Source organism: Coregonus clupeaformis, chromosome 7 (genome assembly GCF_020615455.1).
Source record: "Coregonus clupeaformis isolate EN_2021a chromosome 7, ASM2061545v1, whole genome shotgun sequence".
Lineage (NCBI taxonomy): Eukaryota > Metazoa > Chordata > Actinopteri > Salmoniformes > Salmonidae > Coregonus > Coregonus clupeaformis.
Genome location: NC_059198.1, coordinates 47734751 through 47758139, shown reverse-complemented (window position 1 = coordinate 47758139; position 23389 = coordinate 47734751). Strand labels below are relative to the sequence as shown.

Below are 23389 nucleotides of genomic sequence, written 5' to 3'. Positions count from 1 at the left end.
TATTGGACCTAATTAACTAGCAACCGTAAGCAGTACGAACCCAGCCACCTGGGAGATGCGCCGGGTGCTCTCACTGAAACGAAATGAGTAATCATCTGGTGGGTTTACATTAAAATATCTCCTTATCTAACAAGCTACCTTAAGCAATATTACCCAGCCAACCACCTGCAGCTATATGCAATGTACTTTATATCAAGGAGCCAGCAAAGACGGCAACATGTAGGCTATTGACCACGGCTGACGCCATCATAGCAAACTTAATGAGGCATGGTAAACTCATTGCCATTTAGGAGCTCTCAATAGACCAGCGAAGGTCATTCTACCATTACATGACTGTCTACTTGGCCTGTGTGTGAATACTAACTATGTAGCGTGAGCTAATGCAGCCATACAGTGCCTTGCAAAAGTATTCTTCCCCCTTAGCATTTTTCCTATTTTGTTTTAATACAAACTGTAATTTAAATTGATTTTTATTTGGATTTCATGTAATGGACATACACAAAATAGTCTAAATTGGTGAAGTGAAATTAAAAAAATAACTTGTTTCAAAACATTCTAAAAAATAAATTACAGAAAAGTGGTGTGTGCATATGTATTCACCCCCTTTGCTATGAAGCCAATAAATAAGATCTGGTGCAACCAATTACCTTCAGAAGTCACATAATCAGTTAAATTAAGTCCACCTGTGTGCAATCTAAGTGTCACATGATCTGTCACATGATCTCAGTATATATACACCTGTTCTGAAAGGCCCCAGAGTCTGCAACACCACTAAGCAAGGGGCACCACCAAGCAAGGGGCACCATGAAAACCAAGGAGCTCTCCAAACAGGTCAGGGACAAAGTTGTGGAGAAGTACAGATCAGGGTTGGTTTATAAAAAAATATCCGATACTTTGAACACGGACCAAGTAAGGAGGGCATTAATCAGAGAGGCAACACAGAGACCAAATATAACCCTGAAGGAGCTGCAAAGCTCCACAGCGGAGATTGGAGTATCTGTCCATAGGACCACTTTAAGCCGTACACTCCACAGAGCTGGGCTTTACGGAAGAGTGACAGAAAAAAGCCATTGCTTAAAGAAAAAAATTAGCAAACACGTTTGGTGTTCGCCAAAAGGCATGTGGGAGACTCCCCAAACATATGGAAGAAGGTACTCTGGTCAGATGAGACTAAAATTGAGCTTTTTAGCCATCATGGAAAACGCTATGTCTGGCGCAAACCCAACCCAATGATGGATGGCGCTAAATACAGGGAGGTTCACCTTCCGTGCAGGACAATGACCCTAAGCATACTGCTAAATCAACACTTGAATGGTTTAAGGGGTAACTTTTAAATGTCTTGGAATGGCCTAGTCAAAGCCCAGACCTCAATCCAAAACAATTGAGAATCAGTGGTATGACTTAAAGATTGCTGTACACCAGCGGAACCCATCCAACTTGAAGGAGCTGGAGCAGTTTTGCCTTGAAGAATGGGCAAAAATCCCAGTGGCTAGATGTGCCAAGCTTATAGAGACATACCTCAAGAGACTTGCAGCTGTAATTGCTGCAAAAGGTGGCTGTAAAAAGTATTGACTTTGGTGGGGTGAATAGTTATGCACACTCAAGTGTTCTGTTTTTTTTTGTCTTATTTCTTGTTTGTTTCACAATAAGAAATATTTTGCATCTTCAAAGTGGTAGGCATGTTGTGTAAATCAAATGATACAAACCCCCCAAAAATCCATTTAAATTTGAGGTTGTAAAGCAACAAAATAGAAAAATACCAAGGGGGGTGAATACTTTCGCAAGCCACTGTATGTGTATTTCTCAAATGACGCACCACCAAGTACCTCGAGGAGGCAAGATGAGCTGTCATCTTGATACATGGGAAAATATTCTACCATATTCAGTGCCTTCAGAAAGTATTCACAACCCTGGACTTATTCCACATTTTGTTGAATTTAAAATGGATTAAATTGACATTTGTGTCACTGGCCTAGACACAATACCCCATAATGTCAAATTTAAATTATGTTAACAGTTTTTACAAATTAATAAAAGATGAAAAGCTGAAATGTCTTGAGTCATTCAACCCCTTTGTTATGGCAAGCCTAAATAAGTTCAGGAGTAAACATTTGCTTAACAAGTCACATAATATGTTTCATGGACTCACTCTGTGTGCAATAGTGTTTAACTAGATTTTTGAATGACTACCTCATCTCTGTACCACACACATACAATTATCTGTAAATCCCTCAGTCGAGCAGTGAATTTCAAACACAGATTCAACTACAAAGACCATGGAAGTTTTCCAATGCCTCGCAAAAAAAACACCTATTGGTAAATGGGTAAAAAAAAAAAATTAAGCAGACATTGAATATCCCTTTGAGTATGGTGAAGTTATTAATTACATTGTGAATGGTGTATCAATACACCCAGTCATTACAAAGATACAGGCACCCTTCTTAACTCAGTCGCCGGAGAGGAAGGTAACCGCTCAAAGATTTCATAATGAGGCCAATTGTGACTTTAAAACAGTTATAAAGTTTAATGACGTTGAAAGGAGAAAACTGATTATGTATCAACAACATTGTAGTTACTCCATAATACTAACCTAAATGACAGAGTGAAAAGAAGGAAGCCTGTACAGAATACAAATATTCCAAAACATGCATCCTGATTGCAGTAAGGCACTAGAGTAAGACTGCAGAAAATGTGGCAAATAAATTACATTTATGTCCTGAATACAAAGCATTGTTTGGGGTAATTTCAACACAACACTGAGTACCACTCTTCATATTTTCAAGCAATGTGGTGCTGCATCATGTTATGGGTATGTTTGTCATCTGCAAGGACTAGGGAGTTTTTTATGATAAAAAATAAACAGAATATAGCTAAGCACAGGCAAAATCCTAGAGGAAAACCTGGTTCAGTCTGCTTTCCAACAGATACTGGGAGACAAATTCACCTTTCAGCAGCACAATAACCTAAAACACAAGGCCAAATATACACTGGCGTTGCTTACCAAGATGACATTGAATGTTCCTGAGTGGTCTAGTTACAGTTTTGACTTGAATCGGCTTGAAAATCTATGGCAAGTTTTGAAAATGGCTGTCTAGCGATGATCAACAACCAACTTGACAGAGGTTGAATATTTTTTTTTTGAATAATAATGTGCAAATATTGTACAATCCAGGTATGCAAAGCTCTTAGAGACACCCAGAAAGCCTCACAGCAGTAATCGCTTCCAAAGGTGATTCTAAGATGTATTGACTCAGGGGTCTGAATACTTATGTCAATTAGTTATTTCTGAATTTCATTTTCAATAATATCTAAAAACATGTTTTCACTTTGTCATTATGGGGTATTGTGTGTAGATGGGAGGGAAATAAAAGATTTGTAATACATTTTGAATTCAGGCTGTAACACCAAAAAATTTGGAATAAGTCAAGGGGTATGAATACTTTCTGAAGTCACTAACTACGCAACCATAAGTATACTGAACAAAAATCTAAACACAACATGTAAAGTGTTGGTCCCATGTTTCATAAGCTGAAATAAAAGATCCCAGAAGTTTTCAATATGCACAAAAAGCCTACAGTGGGGAAAAAAAGTATTTAGTCAGCCACCAATTGTGCAAGTTCTCCCACTTAAAGATGAGAGAGGCCTGTAATTTTCATCATAGGTACACGTCAACTATGACAGACAAAATGAGGAGAAAAAATCCAGAAAATCACATTGTAGGATTTTTAATGAATTTATTTGCAAATTATGGTGGAAAATAAGTATTTGGTCAATAACAAAAGTTTCTCAATACTTTGTTATATACCCTTTGTTGGCAATGACACAGGTCAAACGTTTTCTGTAAGTCTTCACAAGGTTTTCACACACTGTTGCTGGTATTTTGGCCCATTCCTCCATGCAGATCTCCTCTAGAGCAGTGATGTTTTGGGGCTGTCGCTGGGCAACACAGACTTTCAACTCCCTCCAAAGATTTTCTATGGGGTTGAGATCTGGAGACTGGCTAGGCCACTCCAGAACCTTGAAATGCTTCTTACGAAGCCACTCCTTCGTTGCCCGGGCGGTGTGTTTGGGATCATTGTCATGCTGAAAGACCCAGCCACGTTTCATCTTCAATGCCCTTGCTGATGGAAGGAGGTTTTCACTCAAAATATCACGATACATGGCCCCATTCATTCTTTCCTTTACACGGATCAGTCGTCCTGGTCCCTGCATGATGTTTCCACCCCCATGCTTCACAGTAGGTATGGTGTTCTTTGGATGCAACTCAGCATTCTTTGTCCTCCAAACACGACGAGTTGAGTTTTTACCAAAAAGTTATATTTTGGTTTCATCTGACCATATGACATTCTCCCAATCCTCTTCTGGATCATCCAAATGCAATCTAGCAAACTTCAGACGGGCCTGGACATGTACTGGCTTAAGCAGGGGGACACGTCTGGCACTGCAGGATTTGAGTCCCTGGCGGCGTAGTGTGTTACTGATGGTAGGCTTTGTTACTTTGGTCCCAGCTCTCTGCAGGTCATTCACTAGGTCCCCCGTGTGGTTCTGGGATTTTTGCTCACCGTTCTTGTGATCATTTTGACCCCACGGGGTGAGATCTTGCGTGGAGCCCCAGATCGAGGGAGATTATCAGTGGTCTTGTATGTCTTCCATTTCCTAATAATTGCTCCCACAGTTGATTTCTTCAAACCAAGCTGCTTACCTATTGCAGATTCAGTCTTCCCAGCCTGGTGCAGGTCTACAATTTTGTTCCTGGTGTCCTTTGACAGCTCTTTGGTCTTGGCCATAGTGGAGTTTGGAGTGTGACTGTTTGAGGTTGTGGACAGGTGTCTTTTATACTGATAAGTTCAAACAGGTGCCATTAATACAGGTAACAAGTGGAGGACAGAGGATCCTCTTAAAGAAGAAGTTACAGGTCTGTGAGAGCCAGAAATCTTGCTTTTTTGTAGGTGACCAAATACTTATTTTCCACCATAATTTGCAAATAAATTCATTAAAAATCCTACAATGTGATTTTCTGGATTTTTTTTTCTCAGGCCTTTATGGTGGTGGCCAGACGGAAGCCACTCCTCAGTAAAAGGCACATGACAGCCTGCTTGGAGTTTGCCAAAAGGCCTTTACAGACTCTCAGACCATGAGAAACAAGATTCTCTGGTCTGATGAAACCAAGATTGAACTCTTTGGCCAGAATGCCATGCGTCACGTCTGGAGGAAACCTGGCACCATCCCTACAGTGAAGCATGGTGACAGCATCATGCTGAGGGGATGTTTTTCAGCGGCAGGGACTGTGAGACTAGTCAGGATCGAGGCAGAGATGAGCGGATCAAAGTACAGAGAGATCCTTGATGAAAACCTGCTCCAGAGGGCTCAGGACCTCAGACTGGGGTGAACGTTCACCAGCCAACAGGACAACGACCCTAAGCACACAGCCAAGACGATGCAGGAGTGGCTTCGGGACAAGTCTCTGAATGTCCTTGAGTGGCCCAGCCAGAGCCCGGACTTGAACCTGATCGAACATCTCTGGAGAGACCTGAAAATAGCTCTGCAGCAACGCTCCCCATCCAACCTGACAGAGCTTGAGAGGATCTGCTGAGAAGAATGGAAGAAACCCCCCAAATACAGGTGTGCCAAGCTTGTAGCATCATACCCAACAAGATTCAAGGCTGTAATCGCTGCCAAAGATGCTTCAACAAAGTACTGAGCAAAGGGTCAGAATACTTGTGATAAATGTGGTATTTCAGTTTTTTATTTTTAATGAATTAGTAACAATAAAAAACAAAATGTTTTTCCTTCGTCATTATGGGGTATTGTGTGTAGATTGATGGGGATAAAAAAAAGGCTGTAACCTAACAAAAAGTGGAAAAGGTCAAGGGGTCTGAATACTTTCAGAAGGCACTGTATATATGGATATATTTTAGGCAGTAAACTAAGGGTATAAACATGTGAAAAAAAATATATATAATTACCTCATCTTTCTTATATCTCTCAGATGTAGGACATACTTCCTTTAGAATATTTTTTGGGGACTATCTGTTGTTCCATGTAGTGAATCTGTTCTTCAATGTGTTTCTATTGGCTAATAAAAGTAATGCCAAATTCAATGTTTCATCCAATATTTGTTTTATATATTTTTTGATACCTTGAGGGGTTTTAAAATTCAAAATCAAATAGCTAAATAATAATAATAATATAATATAATATGCCATTTAGCAGACGCTTTAGCTGTTAGCTTAGAATGCTGGGGTGTGTTTCCTGAGTGCACGGAGTCTGCCCGAAGCTGGCATTGGAAACAAACAAAGTATACAATACTCAAGCCTAATCTAGCCGGTGCCCCCGCACATTAACTCTGCACCGGTACTCCCCTGTATATATAGCCTCCCTACTGTTATTTTATTTTATTTTACTTCTGCTCTTTTTTTCTCAACACTTTTTTGTTGTTGTTGTTGTATATTACTTTTTTATAAAAAAATTAATGCATTGTTGGTTAAGGGCTGTAAGTAAGCATTTCACTGTAATGTCTACACCTGTTGTATTCGGCACATGTGGCCAATATAATTTGATTTGATTTGATTTGATCTACTACTTAGATAGTTGTAGCCGCTAATGACTGACAACAGTAGAGCAACAACGTGGATTGATCCTCACAATCAATGACATCCCCTCAGCAGCCAGACATGTCACATTAGCATATTGAACGATACGGGAGAGGTTCAAACACAGCTAGTGAGCATTCACAAATAATATTTTATATCAGAAAACAGCAGCATAGCACGTAACAGCTAGTTACAGCAGCAGCGTCAATGCTGCAAAAGAAACAAAGGCATACTAGCTTTAGCATCAAGTGGCAGCAGGATGTGTGAGCAGAACTGGTCAGCTTAAAGACCGCCAAATAAGGTAGGCATGAACTGGCTTCACTTTATTTATTTAGGGCACAACTGTGGGATTTGGTTTGCATTCAATTCCTATTTCACAAGTTTAAAGGGATACTTCGGGATTTCCTCAGAGTCAGATAAACTCCTTGATATCATTGATGTCTCTGCATGCAGCACGAATGAAGTCGGAGGTAGTTTTGCGAGCCAATTTTAACAAGTGTTAGCACAATGACAGGAATTCTATTGTATCTACTAGCATGCTAGCAGTTTCCCATACTCTTCCAGTCATTGCGCTAATGCTAGTTAGCAAATGCGCTAACATTAGTTAGCAACTTCCTTCAAACTGCACGCAGAGGCATAAAAATGGTTCATCAACTCTGGGCAAGTATATAACAAGCTTCATTGCCAAAATATTTTTAACATTTTAGTCATTTAGCACTGGGGCCCCTCAGGGGTGCGTGCTTAGTCCCCTCCTGTACTCCCTGTTCACCCACGACTGTGTGGCCAAGCACGACTCCAACACTATCATTAAGTTTGCTGACGACACAACAGTGGTAGGCCTGATAACCGACAACGATGAGATAGCCTATAGGGAGGAGGTCAGAGACCTGGTATTGTGGTGCCAGGACAACAACCTCTCCCTCAATGTGAGCAAGACAAAGGAGCTGATCGTGGACTATAAGAAAAGGAGGGCCGAACAGGCTTCCATTAACATCGATGGGGCTGAAGTGGAGCGGGTCTAGAGTTTCAAGTTCCTTGGTGTCAACATCACCAACAAACTATCATGGTCCAAACACACCAAGACAGTTGTGAAGAGAGCACAACAACACCTTTTCCCCCTCAGGAGACTGAAAAGATTTGGCATGGGTCCCCAGATCCTCAAAAGGTTCTACAGCTGCACCATTGAGAGTATCCTGACCGGTTGCATCATCGCCTGGTATGACAACTGCTCGGCATCTGACCGTGAGGCGCTACAGAGGGTAGTGCATACGGCCCAGTACATCACTGGGGCCAAGCTTCCTGACATCCAGGACCTCTAGACTAGCCGGTGTCAGAGAAAGGCCAAAAAATATTGAAAAGTCTCCAGTCACCCAAGTCATAGACTGTTCTCTCTGCAACCGCACAGCAAGCGGTACCGGAGCACCAAGTCTAGGACCAAAAGGCTACTTAACAGCTTCAACCCCCAAGCCATAAGACTGCTGAACAATTAATCAAATGGCCACCCGGACTATTTACATTGTTTTTACACTGCTTCTACTTGCTGTTTATTATCTATGCATAGCCATTTTACAAATGACCTCGACTAACCTGTACCCCAGCTCATTGACTTGGTACCTGTACCCTCTGTATATAGCCTCGTTATTGTTACTGTATGTAATTTTCTTGTCTTGCTTTTTATTTTTATTTTGTTATTGAATTTTTTTACTTTAGTTTATTTAGTAAATATTTTTGTAACTCTATTCCTTGAACTGCATTGTTGGTTAAGGGCTTGTAAGTATGCATTTCACAGTAAGGGCTACACCTGTTGTATTCGGCGCATGTGACAAATAACATTTGATTTGATTTGAATGACAAAGCAAAAACAGGTTTTTAGACATTTTTGCTAATTTATAAAAAAAATAAAAAAATGAATTATGACATTTACATAAGTATTCAGACCCTTTACTCAGTACATTGTTGAAGCACCTTTGACAGCGATTACAGCCTCAAATCTTCTTGGGTATGCCGCTACAAGCTTGGCACACCTGTATTTGGGCGGCAGGTAGCTTAGTGGTTAAGAGCATTGTGCCAGTAACCGAAAGGTCTCTGGTTCTAATCCCCGAGCCGACTAGGTGAAAAATCTGTCGATGTGCCCTTGAGCAAGGCACTTAACCCTAATTGCTCCTGTAAGTTGCTCTGGATAAGAGCGTCTGCTAAATGACCTATTTATTTATTTGGGAAGTTTCTCCCATTCCTCTCTGCAGATCCTCTCAAGATCTGTCAGGTTGGATGGGGAGCGTCGCTGCACAGCTATTTACAGGTCTCTCCAGAGATGTTTGATCGGGTTCAAGTCCGGGCTCTGGCTGGGCCACTCAAGGACATTCAGAGACTTGTCCCGAAGCCACTCCTGCTTTGTCTTGGCTGTGTGCTTAGGGTCATTGTCCTTTTGGAAGGTGAACCTTTGCACCAGTCCGAGGTCCTGAGTGCTCTGGAGCAGGTTTTCATCAAGGATCTCTCTGTACTTTGATCCGTTCATCTTTCCATCGATCCTGACTAGTCTCCCAGTCCCTGCTGCTGAAAAACATCCCCACAGCATGATGCTGCCACCACCTTGCTTCACCGTAGGGATGGTGCCAGGTTTCCTCCAGAAGTGACGCTTGGTATTCAGGCCAAATAGTTCAATCTTGGTTTCATCAGACCAGAGAATCTTCTTTCTCATCTTCTGTGAGTCCTTTGGGTGCCTTTTGGCAAACTCCAAACGGGCTGTCTTGTGCCTTTTACTGAGGATTGGCTTCCATCTGGCCACTCTACCATAAAGGCCTGATTGGTGGAGTGCTGCAGAGATGGTTGTCCTTCTGAAAGGTTCTCCCATCTCCACAGAGGATCTCTGGAGCTCTGTCAGAGTGACCATTGGGTTCTTGGTCACCTCCCTGACCAAGGCCCTTCTCCCCTGATTGCTCAATTTGGCCGTGCAGCCAGCTCTAGGAAGTCTTGGTGGTTCCAAACTTCTTCCATTTAAGAATGATGGAGGCCACTGTGTTCTTGGGGACCTTCAATGCTGCAGAAATTTGTTGGTGCCCTTCCCCAGATCTGTGCCTCTACACAATCCTGTCTTGGAGCACTGACATGCACTGTCAACTGTGGGACCTTATATAGACAGGTGTGTGCCTTTCCAAATCATGTCCAATCAATTTAATTTACCACAGGTGAACTCCAATTAAGTTGTAGAAACATCTCAAGTATGATCAATGGAAACAGAATGCACCGGAGTTCAATATCGAGTCTAATTGCAAAGGGTCTGAATACTTATATATATTTAAGGTTTTTCAGTTTTTTATTTTTAACACATTTGCCATTATGGGGTATTGTGTGTAGATTGATGAGAAAAACAAATAATTTAATCCATTTTAGTATAAAGCTGTAATGTAACAACATTTGGAAAAAGTCAAGGGGTCTGAATACTTTCCGAATGCACTGTATAGCTGACTGAGCAGTTGTCACTGGCAGAGAAGGTGAGGCACTGTAGGGGTGGCGGACACAGGACCAGTCGGACCAAACATAGGTGGAGGTCGTCAGTGGTGGAGAGGGAGGGTGTGTCACCGTGGGAGTAGTGGACACAGGGTCAGCGGGATCAGAGAGGGGGAGAGCTGCTAGAGGCTGTGAAGGTAGAAAAGACACGGTAGCGGTCATGGGTCCATTGGAAAAGGAGTAGCAAGAGGCAAGGGAGCCTGGGGGGCCAGAGCAGCCATTGGATGAAGGGAGTGTACTTCCGGTGTGGAGGAGACAGAGAGAGAGAGCGAGGGAGACAGGTACTGTCCCTCTCCCCTGTGTTCAGATATGAGTGAGAGTGGGGGAGAGAGAAAGCCTGGCCTGCTGTAGCTGCAGGGACTTAGCTGTGTTGGATACCAAGTTGTAATCTTTGGAGGCTGGGAGAGAAGCTGGTTTGTGTGCTTGGGTCGACATCTTTGAGGCCTGATCTGAGGCTTGGAGGCCGAGTTGGTAGTGGTGGAATGAATGTGGCAGTAGAGGCATCAGGGGATGTCATCATGGTGGCCCTCGGATGAGTGGTGTCATCATGCAGTAGGCAACATGGTTGGAGGTGGTCCCGGCAGGGGGGGTGCAGCCATAGTCAACTGACAGGAGAGAGGGTGAAGTAGGTTAGTAGAAGAAAAGGCGCATGAGGAAGATAACAAAATAATGAGAGAGAGAGAGATAACAATCATGGCTGGACGGACGCCATGCAATGACATGAATTATACCATGTGTGGCCTGCCGTCACATGGACTGTGGCAAACTTGACCCTGGACAAAACTTGTGCCAAGCAGAGATATATAAAATTACTCTTAACATGAATGGAAATTAAAACAGAATTGTAGGGAGAAGGCTTACCACAGATGCCTGCCCTAAACGGCAAAGTGTAACTTAGCGGCTAAATGGTGAGAATGCCAGCACATCTAATATTAAAAGATCTACGGAGTTGGCAGACAGATGATATGGAACAGGAAATACGTAAAAATGAATTACCGTACCTGTGATGGATTATTTGCTAGGACTCGGATGTGATGGTTGGTGGCACAGCCCCATGGGTCCACTGAGGAGCGGGGTATGCAGCTTTTATGTGGTGTATTCGGCGAAGCAGGGCCGTGGATAGTCTGTAAAAAAATGTGCCTCTAGAAGCAACATCGGCATAAGAACTGAGAAGCCGCACACAAGCCTAAGATCACCATGCGCAATGCAGTGGTGTGTATTCATGGATGCCAAGGGAAACCAGGCTTCCCCCCCAAAATTAAAGAGGCTTAATGTATCTCACAGGAGAACGCATCCGAGCGAGCGAAATAGCGTCCCTCTGTCTCTCTACTTGAAGGCCATCTACTGTATCTGATACTTTCTGGTCCAAACGAGTATGACATTGTTGCCGCCCATAGCATTGAAGGCAAGGGAAGCCAGCCAGCATTTGGCCTCCCTTGACAAAAAATTAATTACAAAATTAGCCAATCAGCGTTGAGCTAAACTGAGCGGGCTCAACTGTAAATGGTCCTGGAGCCCAAAAAAAGTGTCAAGGGAAGCCAGCTTTCAAATCCCATTGAGAGCATACGTAATTGACAGAAAAACCTGAATTGTTGCATCTCGTTGTGTTGTCCTCTGGTGGCTGCTAGCCAGCTAGCTAAAATTGGCCCTTTCCTAAATTAGCCATGGATGGAGATAGGGATTTGGACTTGTGGTTTTACTTAATTCTCTGTACTGGCCAATAATTATAATGGCGATTCTGATCCAATCATTAATTCATACATTGTTGTGCCCTTTGCCTGAGAGCATGGAAGTTCAATATGTACAGTAGCTAGATGTAGAAGGCTAATGTTAACTAGCTAACGTTGCCTATTAATGGAAGTTAGGCTAGCGAGCATTTTAGCCAGGTAGCCTAGGACTCTCTGTGGTTCTAAATCAATAGTTGTTTAGTGGTCTGAAAATGTTGGAAACCTTAACTTGCAAGACCATGCTGTAGGTCATGTAACTGTCTGTTACTGTACATGCAATATGCTTTGTGGACTTCACTGGACAGAGGTTGCTATACGGTTTTGTAATAAAACAAAGCTGTGGTTGAATTTATTTTGCCACTGTGTCTTCTTATTGTCTCTGCCTTTAGGCCTATATATCACGGTCGCAAGGCATATGAATTAACAGGTTATAGAGCAAACAACGCAATTATCACAACCCATAGGTAGTAATATGGATTTTGGCTTCCCCAGTAACTTTACCCATGCACCACTACTGTAAATAACCAAATCATTGAATTAACGAGTGGGGGGGCTTCACCATCTGGCAGTCCGACAGACAAATCTGGGTTTGGCGGATGCCAGAACACTACCTGCCCGAATGCATGGTGCCAACTGTAAAGTTTGGTGGAGGAGGAATAATGGTTTGGGGCTGTTTTACATGGTTCGGGGTAGGCCCCTTAGTTCCAGTGAAGGGAAATCTTAACACTACAGCGTACAATGACATTCTAGATGATTCTGTTTTTCCAACTTTGTGGCAACAGTTTGGGGAAGGCCCTGTCCTGTTTCAGCATGACAATGCCCCCGTGCACAAACCAAGGTCCATACAGAAATGATTTGTCGAGATCGGTGTGGAAGAACTTGACTGGCCTGCAGAGCACCTTTGGGATGAATTGGAAATTTGACTGCAAGCCAGGCCTAATTGCCCAACATCAGTGTCCGACCTCACTAATGCTCTTGAGGCTGAATGTTGCAAGGCTGTTATAGCAGCAAGGGGGGGGGGTGACCAACTCCATATTAATGCCCATGATTTTGGAATGAGATGTTCGACGAGCAGTATGTGTGTCCACATACTTTTGTACATGTATTGGCAACAGTTTGGGGAAAGCCCTTTCCGTGTTATTAGAAGAATGAGGAATATAATAAAGAGCCTGACGGGAGCATTTGTTACATGCGACAAAACATTACAATCAACTTGCTGAGCGGAGATCTTGATCAGTAAACCGTGATAAGGCTAGTAACACACCGCGCCATTCACTGCAGAAAAGAGAGCAGGAAGGTTAGTTTGTCAGGTTTAAGTAGGGTGGTAGTGGTGATTAAGAAAAGTGAGGACAGGTCTGGAGGCTGATTAGCAATGAGTTGCAGCTGATGTTTGTTGAGGAGCTGCTTTCAAGACAACTAGTTAAAGTGTTGCATTCAAGTCTGGTCCTCTCTCCTGATAAAAAATAAAAAATAATCTTAACCCTTAACACCATATTGTGATACATACAAATGCAGATTTGTTTGAAAACAAATTGATACATGTTTTCCAATGAAGATTAAGCTAATTTTGTACATATGGAATTTCTAAATGGCATTACAATGTCTCTCAAGTTCTCCTTTTTCCTGTTTTGCTGTCATCTCTCTCTCTCTCTCTCTCTCTCTCTCTCTCTCTCTCTCTCTCTCTCTCTCTCTCTCTCTCTCTCTCTCTCTCTCTCTCTCTCTCTCTCTCTCTCTCTCTCTCTCTCTCTCTCTCTCTCTCTCTCTCTCTCTCTCTCTCTCTCTCTCTCATCCCTGCTTTCCTTCTGCCAATGGTTGTAGATAAAATACGTAATATTGGCTATGTGAGAACAGACCTTACAAAACAGGTGACAAAATATCCTTATTTATTTTAATTTAAGGGAGGTGTAAAGTTAAGAGCCTCTTATTTTTGTTACCTTCCCTTCTCTCCCTCGCCCTGTGTGCTGCGGGGACAGACAACAGAGCAGCAGTACAGTGATATGTGTTTGACCTGCCCACTCCTCCGCTATCTGGTGTTTGACATCAGCACAAGGCTGATGCTATGAAACGAATGCAGTGTGTGTGCACTCAGCAAGAGGCCTCTCTCTCTCTCAAGACAAGGCTCCATCTCTCCTTCTCTCTCTTTCTCGATCTGTCTGTCTCATTCTCCCTCTTCGTCTCCATTCCCTCTTTCTCATACTCTTTCTCCCTGTCCCCCCTTGTTCTCTCTATCTCTCCCTTCCTCCCTCATTCTCTCTCTCTCTGTTGTATTTAACCATTCACCTCATCATTTAGCACATTACAAGGAGAAACATCTGTGAGTAATCATTTCTTTCAATCATATTTATGTTAATCTGGATAGAGAAATATGGTGCCGTTTCACTGGGTGCGATTACATGTTTTAATTGAACTATTATATTAACATGACTATTCAAAATAATAATATTCCAAAAGTACCCACCGACAATCCAGCTGCTGCTGATTTAATGACTGTCAGAAATCAAATTTTTACCTCCAATCAGCATGATTACCACACAATTAGCACATTGATTGAAGAGCAACACAGGAGGTGCCAGCCTGAAACTATCAACAATGGAATAGGCCTACACATGCTCACACAAATCTAACATAGGGATACAGGTAGCTCACGCAAGTCTAGCATAGGGTAGTTGGAAGTAGTTTGATACCGAAGTTGGCCTGTATATTATGGATGAACCACTCAACATACGCATCAAAGACCTTATCAAGTTATTGAACCTGAAGCTTGTATTATTTACATATCATTGCAACAACTCATCAATCATGATCATTAGTTTACTTAGTATGTGCTAGCGAAGCATTTAGGCCCTTTATAAAGTGACCAAAATGTGACCCTCAAACTATCTTTTCTCCTGTCAATATACATTTAGATTTGTTTTTAAGAAGGATAGAGATGTCTTATGACATTAACTGAGTTGTTGATGTGTGCTGAGCATGTGGAATATGTAAAACATAGCTTACATGACCATACCTGTAGAGACTAGACACTACAGGAGAATCCTGTCACAAACAGATTAAAGATGTTGAATATTTGGACAGGTCTATGACGTTGATAGGACTATGAGTTGTTATCAGGAGTTGGACACCGTACGTAGGGAGTATATTGTAGCTTACATGACCATACCTGTGGCGACTAGAGGTGAGAATCATGTCACATACAGATGTTGAATATTTGGCTCCCTTTAAGAGGCCTGTCCTAATTCGCGGTGATGTGTACCAGCCTCTGCCTCTCTGTCGCAGCATCCCAAATTGCACCCTATTCCCTACATAGTGCACTATTTTTTACCAGAGCCCTATATCTCTGCCTGGCAGGGCACACCATTAACAACTAGCTAAAGCCCAGCTGCATCATTTACATGTAGTGATGGTTTTGAAACATGGGGATTAGTCAAGGATTCTTCTAAGCGTATTTTAAATCCATATATTTTATGTTTTAAAAGGGATTCTGCTGATTATCCCCCAAAGTGTGACAGCTATGACTATTAATTCCTAATTTCTGAATTTGTTTATGTCATCGCAACGGATGGTAAGGTTATAGAGGTCTAGTTTGCCTTTGATGCTTGTCAGGTCTTATAGCTATGTAGACTTCAAATCAAAGTTTTTGTCCTCTCAATAATCCACAGCAAAAAATTATACTGTAATACTTGGTAAATAATAGATTTGTGGTTAAGTTGGATGTCAAAACTTATTTTTTGAAATGGTGGAGGAAGATCCTTTGTAGTATAGGATTCAGTACTCACATACTGTAGGCTCCAGCAGCAGAAGCAGGCTCTCTGACGACATCTCTCCGTAGGTTTCTTGACTCCCACGACAGTGGCAAAACGTCCTTCTCCGACATAATTTGAATTGCAGTGATATATTTGGAATCTTCTATACAATTCAGTTCCACTCACTTTTTAGCTGCATACCAGTAGTCTGTTTTTTATTCCACTCACTCAATGTGATTATACAATTATTTCAACGAAACACTTGTTTTCTTTAGAAATATGAAATATGTATTAACAGTTGACCATCATGAACATGAATGTCATGTGCAACAACTGCAAAATTACAAGGGGAAGAAAAGGAAGGAAATGGGTATTATAAATAGTTAAAAAATATATTATTTTTTGTAAATTCTGCATTCAAAATGCAATTTCGATTTAGAAGAAACCCATTTAGCAGAACTGTGTTTTCCCCTTTTCATTTTCCATTGCTTACCAAAACTCACTCTCCAAATGCCATGCCTTTAAGTAGCGTAATATCTGTCCTTATTGCCGCAAATATATTTATTGCTGCCCTGGTTATAATTCAGCTTGCCGAGGCACCAACTAATCTGTTCATACAGTATGGCACAGCAGTGTAAAATAAAGGAGTGAAAACTGTTTTCTAATATGTCTACAAAGCCCAACTCATGTACTATGTGAGTCACTACAGTATAGCCCCATTCTGGCTTTATACATGGATCATCAGAACTCTTTGGGCACTTTTATTCAGCAAATATCATTGATGCATCCCACATGACACCCTATTATTCTATACACACTATTAAGGAAATAGAGTGCAGCCCATCTCTCTGACCTTACAGACACAGACAACCTATGAATAACTAAAGACTCACCACATCCAAAATGTGTTTTATGTTTTTAGAACTGGATGTGAGGAGATGGAGGCTTCTTTTCTGTTTTCAAAGTCATCTATTTTAAATGCGTGCCCACTGTGTGTCAAGTATTATTATGGTCGGGTCCAATTTCTCTCGAGGGGATTTAAGGAAGTTAAAACTCATGAAATGTAATTAATCCCTCTATCGCTCTCTTTCTTCCAGGAAACACAGAATGGTCGCCATAATCAACTCCAGTTTCTGATACAAATACAAAAGTCATCGTCCGTCCGTTTTCTACTCCAGACCCTGGCTGTTCCATGATGTAAAGGAAGCTTGCCTTGATTCTCCTCAAAGGACGGTTAGGCCATGAACCATAGAGAATCTACCATTACACGGACCAGGCCTTCCCCAGTTTGGTTTTAGTGCCACCCTCATCTGTCCATCGAAACCGCCAGCCACGTGAGGCTGCAGCGGTGGCCGGTGGTGGTGGCGGCGGCGGTGGTGGGAGGACCTTAACACGTAGCGCAAAGCACGCTGGGATATATTTACAAACACACTGAGGCACCACCATGAGGTTATCCACCACCTCCTGTCTTTGTCACGTACTGGTCTGCCTTTGCTTCCTCCAGAGGTGCTATGGGGCTAGCCATCATATCCCTGCAGACAAAGTGCCCATCGCCAAGAACCAGACCAAACTGGCCAATGGCGAGACGGAAGTGCACCACAGGCCTAAACGTGGTTGGATCTGGAACCAATTCTTTGTTTTAGAAGAACACATAGGACCGGACACTCAATATGTGGGAAAGGTATTGTATTGTTTTGTTTTGCCATACTTCACAGTACTTAATGGCTTGAATTTGGATGCTTGTAAACAACAGCTTATTTCATTCCAGGGAAACTTGATAACTTGGCTCTGGCTGTGTCTCAACTGACACCCTACTGTATGTCCTACATAGTGCACTACTTTTGACCAGAGCTCTATGGGCCCTGGACAAAAGTAGTGCACTAAATAGAGAATAGTGTGCCATTTTGAATACGGTGTGTTTTTCTGCATGGCTGTCTTGTCTATTGGAAATGCGTTGTGGCAGTTACAGATTCTATTGTTAAGGTGATATGCCTTGTTGGTATTCCGGGTGCTTTTGTCCTGTCTAATTATGTTTAAACCAAGGGTGCATCCCAAATAGCACAATTTTCCTTATATAGTGCACTACTTTTGAACAAAGCCCATAGGGCTCGTGTCAAAAATAGTGCACTATGTAGGGGTTAGGGTGGCATTGGGGTTGCACACAAATCTCACTTGTTTTTATTTTGTTAAGAGAAGAAAATGTGTAATGTTTTATTCAGGATTAACTAACAAGATTCCTTGCACCGTCTGTCTAGCACTTTGGGCAAATCTAATTAGTATAATAATAAAAAATACCCATCAACATTTGTCTGTTTAAGCTAAAGACTGCCGTGGCAGAGCTACAGATGTGTTTGTCAGATCAGGAGACATCCCGAAATCAGTCTTCTCACAAAGTCTGTATCGTTTGCTCTACGACACTCACAAGCTTCACGGGACAGACTGGTCTCAAGTCGCTGACACCGGCGTCCCTACTCCGAACAGGTCTTCTCACACAAACGTCTGTCAAGTCTGAGCGGTTTGAGCTACAAACTAAAATGACTCCACCATCGAAAGCTGAGACCCTCACGAACACTAAGGTGTTCTCTGTTTTGCTCTACAATGCCCATAAGATTCACAGGACTCGTCTGAACAACAACAACAAAAACTATCAAGAATAACAGACCACATAACTCTTATTTATATCCACTGTGACTGTGGGCCATTAGTGGCTTATACAGTACGTCTGAGCTGCATGTCATACCAGCTATGGGCTCAGACTGTCACATCAGACATTATTGATGTCACAAAGACTGAGAGGCAGGCACTAGAGATGACTGGCGGTCGTAACCTTGTGCTCGGAGGGCAAGAGCAACCCAGTAGGTCTGGACTGTGGTTGCTGTGATGACTTTTCTGTTACTTACAAAATAAGCCACGGGAAACTGGTTATGTCCTCAGTTTACAGATTGCATGGCCCCCTTATCTCCTAAAATGTGGAAATGTGTTTCTCCGCTGCAGTGATAATTATTCTAGGCACTCGGGCAGAAGCTAATCCCTTCAACCACACTCAGAAAGAAAGAGAACGAGGGAGGCGGATCACTCCTCTCTCTCTGACTGCATGCGCATATGTCTTTATTTCAATACAGAGGAGGGAACATGATGTGGAATGAAAAATAAAAATAAATAAAAGCAAGAGCAGTCCAGAGAGACAACAGATAGAGGTGGAAAGAGAGTGAAAAAAACACACAACTAAACCCCTCTAATATCCTCTAAATATTATTACTCACCATCACCACTAAGTTGTTTGTTTTGATCACAGGGATGACAACCGTGTGCTACAGATGCAAGGCTATATCACATATGCCTGGGTAGTCGTGTTGACAGACCAGTAAAAAACATATCCTAATAGGTGTTATTTATTGATGAAACATGGCATTGCTAATGTTATAAAATGCATGAGTGAACTGCAAAATTCCCAAGGTGCCACCAAAACATTCTCTCAGCGTTTTCTGGGCTTCTGTCTCTATTATTGCAGCTGACTAACTGTAGTAGTACAAGGGTATTAGGGAAGAGAACATCCTGATTGAAACTGCATTGTTGTATAATGGCAGTTTTTCAGTTTGCCACTAATTCCATGAAATAATAATTACTTTCATGGATTATATTAACATGAAATACAGCTGCTGCTCATCCTTTGATGTCTCTGATTGGTTGTCTCTATCATGCTGAGTAGATAATGGCCACTGTTCGTTCCATCCCTCATCCCTCTACCTTAGAGAGAGAGTTATTTGTGCGTGCCAAATCACACTTTATCCCCTTCATAGGCCCTGGTCAAAAGTAGTGCTCTAAGTAGGGAATATGGTGCCATCTTGGAAGCAGACAACATGGTGAGGAAAGCAACACAAACATAAACAGTAAAACAGCTAATCCTTCCTGTATCATAACGGGGACGTTAAAAACAAACGTACACATTATTAGAGATTAATTTGACATGCCACATTTGGATGGAGAGATGATGAAGTATCTTGATGGCAGGAGAGAAACTTGGCAACATTTAATTATGTGGCTGTGGGATTAGTGTGCCATGTCCTAATGTGGCCAGGAGACAGAATGACCCTTAATTAAGCCAAGACAGAGGAGGATTCATTATTCACATTCAAACACTATATTGTTCTCATCACTGCGCTTGGTAAAAAATTGCAGACACTAGCAAGCAGCAAAGGAAGAGAGGAAGGAGAGGTTTCCTGTGTAGGAACAGAGAGAATTGGTAATGGTGTCTTTTTGTAGGCACTAACTCTGCCATGGTTCGTTGGACAAAGACTGTGTGGAAATGTTTTGTGAATTTTGAAGCATTTATGTAACTTACAAAAGCACATAAAGTACATGAAGGCTTCATGAATGAAATTAAATCAACATTTATTGGACGCATACACGTTTAACAGATATTATTGCGGGTGTAGTGAAATGCTTATGTTCCTAGCTCCAACAGTTAGTAATATCTAACAATACACAACAATACACACAAGTCTAAAAGTAAAATAATGGAATTAAGAAATATATAAATATTAGGACGAGAAATGTCGGAGTACGGAGTATACAGTGAGGGAAAAAAGTATTTGATCCCCTGCTGATTTTGTACGTTTGCCCACTGACAAAGACATGATCAGTCTATACTTTTAATGGTAGGTTTATTTGAACAGTGAGAGACAGAATAACAACAAAAAAATCCAGAAAAATGCATGTCAAAAATTTTCTAAATTGATTTGCATTTTAATGAGGGAAATAAGTATTTGACCCCTCTGCAAAACATGACTTAGTACTTGGTGGCAAAACCCTTTTTGGCAATCACAGAGGTCAGACGTTTCTTGTAGTTGGCCACCAGGATTGCACACATCTCAGGAGGGATTTTGTCCCACTCCTCTTTGTAGATCTTCTCCAAGTCATTAAGGTTTCGAGGCTGACGTTTGGCAACTCGAACCTTCAGCTCCCTCTACAGATGTTCTATGGGATTAAGGTCTGGAGAGTGGCTAGGCCACTCCAGGACCTTAATGTGCTTCTTCTTGAGCCACTCCTTTGTTGCCTTGGCCGTGTGTTTTGGGTCATTGTCATGCTGGAATACCCATCCACGACCCATTTTCAATGCCCTGGCTGAGGGAAGGAGGTTCTCACCCAAGATTTGACGTCCATCGTCCCTTTGATCAATCAATCAATTTTATTTTATATAGCCCTTCTTACATCAGCTAATATCTCGAAGTGCTGTACAGAAACCCAGCCTAAAACCCCAAACAGCTAGTAATGCAGGTGTAGAAGCACGGTGGCTAGGAAAAACTCCCTAGAAAGGCAAAACCTAGGAAGAAACCTAGAGAGGAACCAGGCTATGAGGGGTGGCCAGTCCTCTTCTGGCTGTGCCGGGTGGAGATTATAACAGAACCATGCCAAGATGTTCAAAAATGTTCATAAGTGACAAGCATGGTCAAATAATAATCAGGAATAAATCTCAGTTGGCTTTTCATAGCCGATCATTAGAGTTTAAAACAGCAGGTCTGGGACAGGTAGGGGTTCCATAACCGCAGGCAGAACAGTTTAAACTGGAATAGCAGCAAGGCCAGGCGGACTGGGGACAGCAAGGAGTCACCACGGCCGGTAGTCCCGACGTATGGTCCTAGGGCTCAGGTCTCTCAGTTGGCTTTTCATAGCCGATCATTTAGAGTTGAAAACAGCAGGTCTGGGACAGGTAGGGGTTTCGTAGCCGCAGGCAGAACAGTTGAAACTGGAATAGCAGCAAGGCCAGGCGGACTGGGGACAGCAAGGTGTCATCATGCCCGGTAGTCCTGACGTATGGTCCTAGGGCTCAGGTTCTCAGAGAGAAAGAGAGAACGAGAGAATTAGAGAGAGCATACTTAAATTCACACAGGACACTGGATAAGACAGGAGAAGTACTCCAGGTATAACCAACTAACCCCAGCCCCCGACACATAAACTACTGCAGCATAAATACTGGAGGCTGAGACAGGAGCGGTCCGGGAGACACTGTGGCCCCATCCGAAGAAACCCCGGACAGGGCCAAACAGGAAGGATATAACCCCACCCACTCCGCCAAAGCACAGCCCCCGCACCACTAGAGGGATATCCCCAACCACCAACTTACAATCCTGAGACAAGGCCGAGTATAGCCCACAGAGGTCTCCACCACAGCACAAACCAAGGGGGCGCCAACCCAGACAGGAAGATCACGTCAGTAACTCAACCCACTCAAGTGACGCACCCCTCCCAGGGACGGCATGAAAGAGCACCAGCAAGCCAGTGACTCAGCCCCTGCAACAGGGTTAGAGGCAGAGAACCCCAGTGGAGAGGGGAACCGGCCCGGCAGAGACAGCAAGGGCTGTTCGTTGCTCCAGCCTTTCCGTTCACCTTCACACTCCTGGGCCAGACTACACTCAATCATATGACCTACTGAAGAGATAAGTCTTCAGTAAAGACTTAAAGGTTGAGACCCGAGTCTGCGTCTCTCCACATGGGTAGGCAAACTGTTCCATAAAAATGGAGATCTATAGGAGAAAGCCCTGCCTCCCGCTGTTTGCTTAGAAATTCTAGGGACAATTAGGAGGCCTGCGTCTTGTGACCGTAGCGTACGTATTGGTATGTACGGCAGGACCAACTCGGAAAGATAGGTAGGAGCAAGCCCATGTAACGCTTTATAGGTTAACAGTAAAACCTTGAAATCAGCCCTTGCCTTAACAGGAAGCCAGTGTAGGGAAGCTAGCACTGGAGTAATATGATCAAATTTCTTGGTTCTAGTCAGGATTCTAGCAGCCGTATTTAGCACTAACTGAAGTTTATTTAGTGCTTTATCCGGGTAGCCGGAAAATAGAGCATTGCAGTAGTCTAACCTAGAAGTAACAAATGCATGGATTAATTTTTCTGCATCATTTTTGGACAGAAAATTTCTGATTTTTGCAATGTTACGTAGATGGAAAAAAGCTGTCCTTGAAACAGTCTTGATATGTTCGTCAAAAGAGAGATCAGGGTCAAGAGTAACACCGAGGTCCTTCACAGTTTTATTTGAGACGACTTTACAACCATCTAGATGAATTGTCAGATTTAACAGAAGATCTCTTTGTTTCTTGGGACCTAGAACAAGCATCTCTGTTTTGTCCGAGTTTAAAAGTAAAAAGTTTTCAGCCATCCACTTCCTTATGTCTGAAACACAGGCTTCTAGCGAGGGCAATTTTGGGGCTTCACCATGTTTCATTGAAATGTACAGCTGTGTGTCATCCGCATAGCAGTGAAAGTTAACATTATGTTTTCGAATAACATCCCCAAGAGGTAAAATATATAGTGAAAACAATAGTGGTCCTAAAAGCGGAACCTTGAGGAACACCGAAATGTACAGTTGATTTGTCGGAGGACAGACCATTCACAGAGACAAACTGATATCTTTCCGACAGGTAGGATCTAAACCAGGCCAGAACTTGTCCGTGTAGACCAATTTGGGTTTCCAGTCTCTCCAAAAGAATGTGGTGATCGATGGTGTCAAAGGCAGCACTAAGGTCTAGTAGCACGAGGACAGATGCAGAGCCTCGGTCTGACGCCATTAAAAGGTCATTTACCACCTTCACAAGTGCAGTCTCAGTGCTATGATGGGGTCTAAAACCAGACTGAAGCATTTCGTATACATTGTTTGTCTTCAGAAAGGCAGTGAGTTGCTGCGCAACAGCTTTTTCTAAAATTTTTGAGAGGAATGGAAGATTCGATATAGGCCGATAGTTTTTTTATATTTTCCGGGTCAAGGTTTGGCTTTTTCAAGAGAGGCTTTATCACTGCCACTTTTAGTGAGTTTGGT

General features: G+C 42.5%; 1 protein-coding gene across 3 annotated transcripts in view; it reads left to right on the top strand.

Annotated features, from left to right (window-relative positions):
• Positions 1–23389, top strand: part of LOC121569813 (cadherin-18-like) — a 346107-nt gene that overhangs the window by 187049 nt on the left and 135669 nt on the right. For all 3 annotated transcript variants that reach the window (XM_041881031.2, XM_041881032.1, XM_041881033.2), the window contains one exon: positions 16668–17251. In XM_041881031.2, the coding sequence (XP_041736965.1) occupies positions 17015–17251 (237 nt within the window). In that variant the 5' untranslated portion in view covers positions 16668–17014. The remainder of the gene's footprint in view (positions 1–16667; positions 17252–23389) is intronic.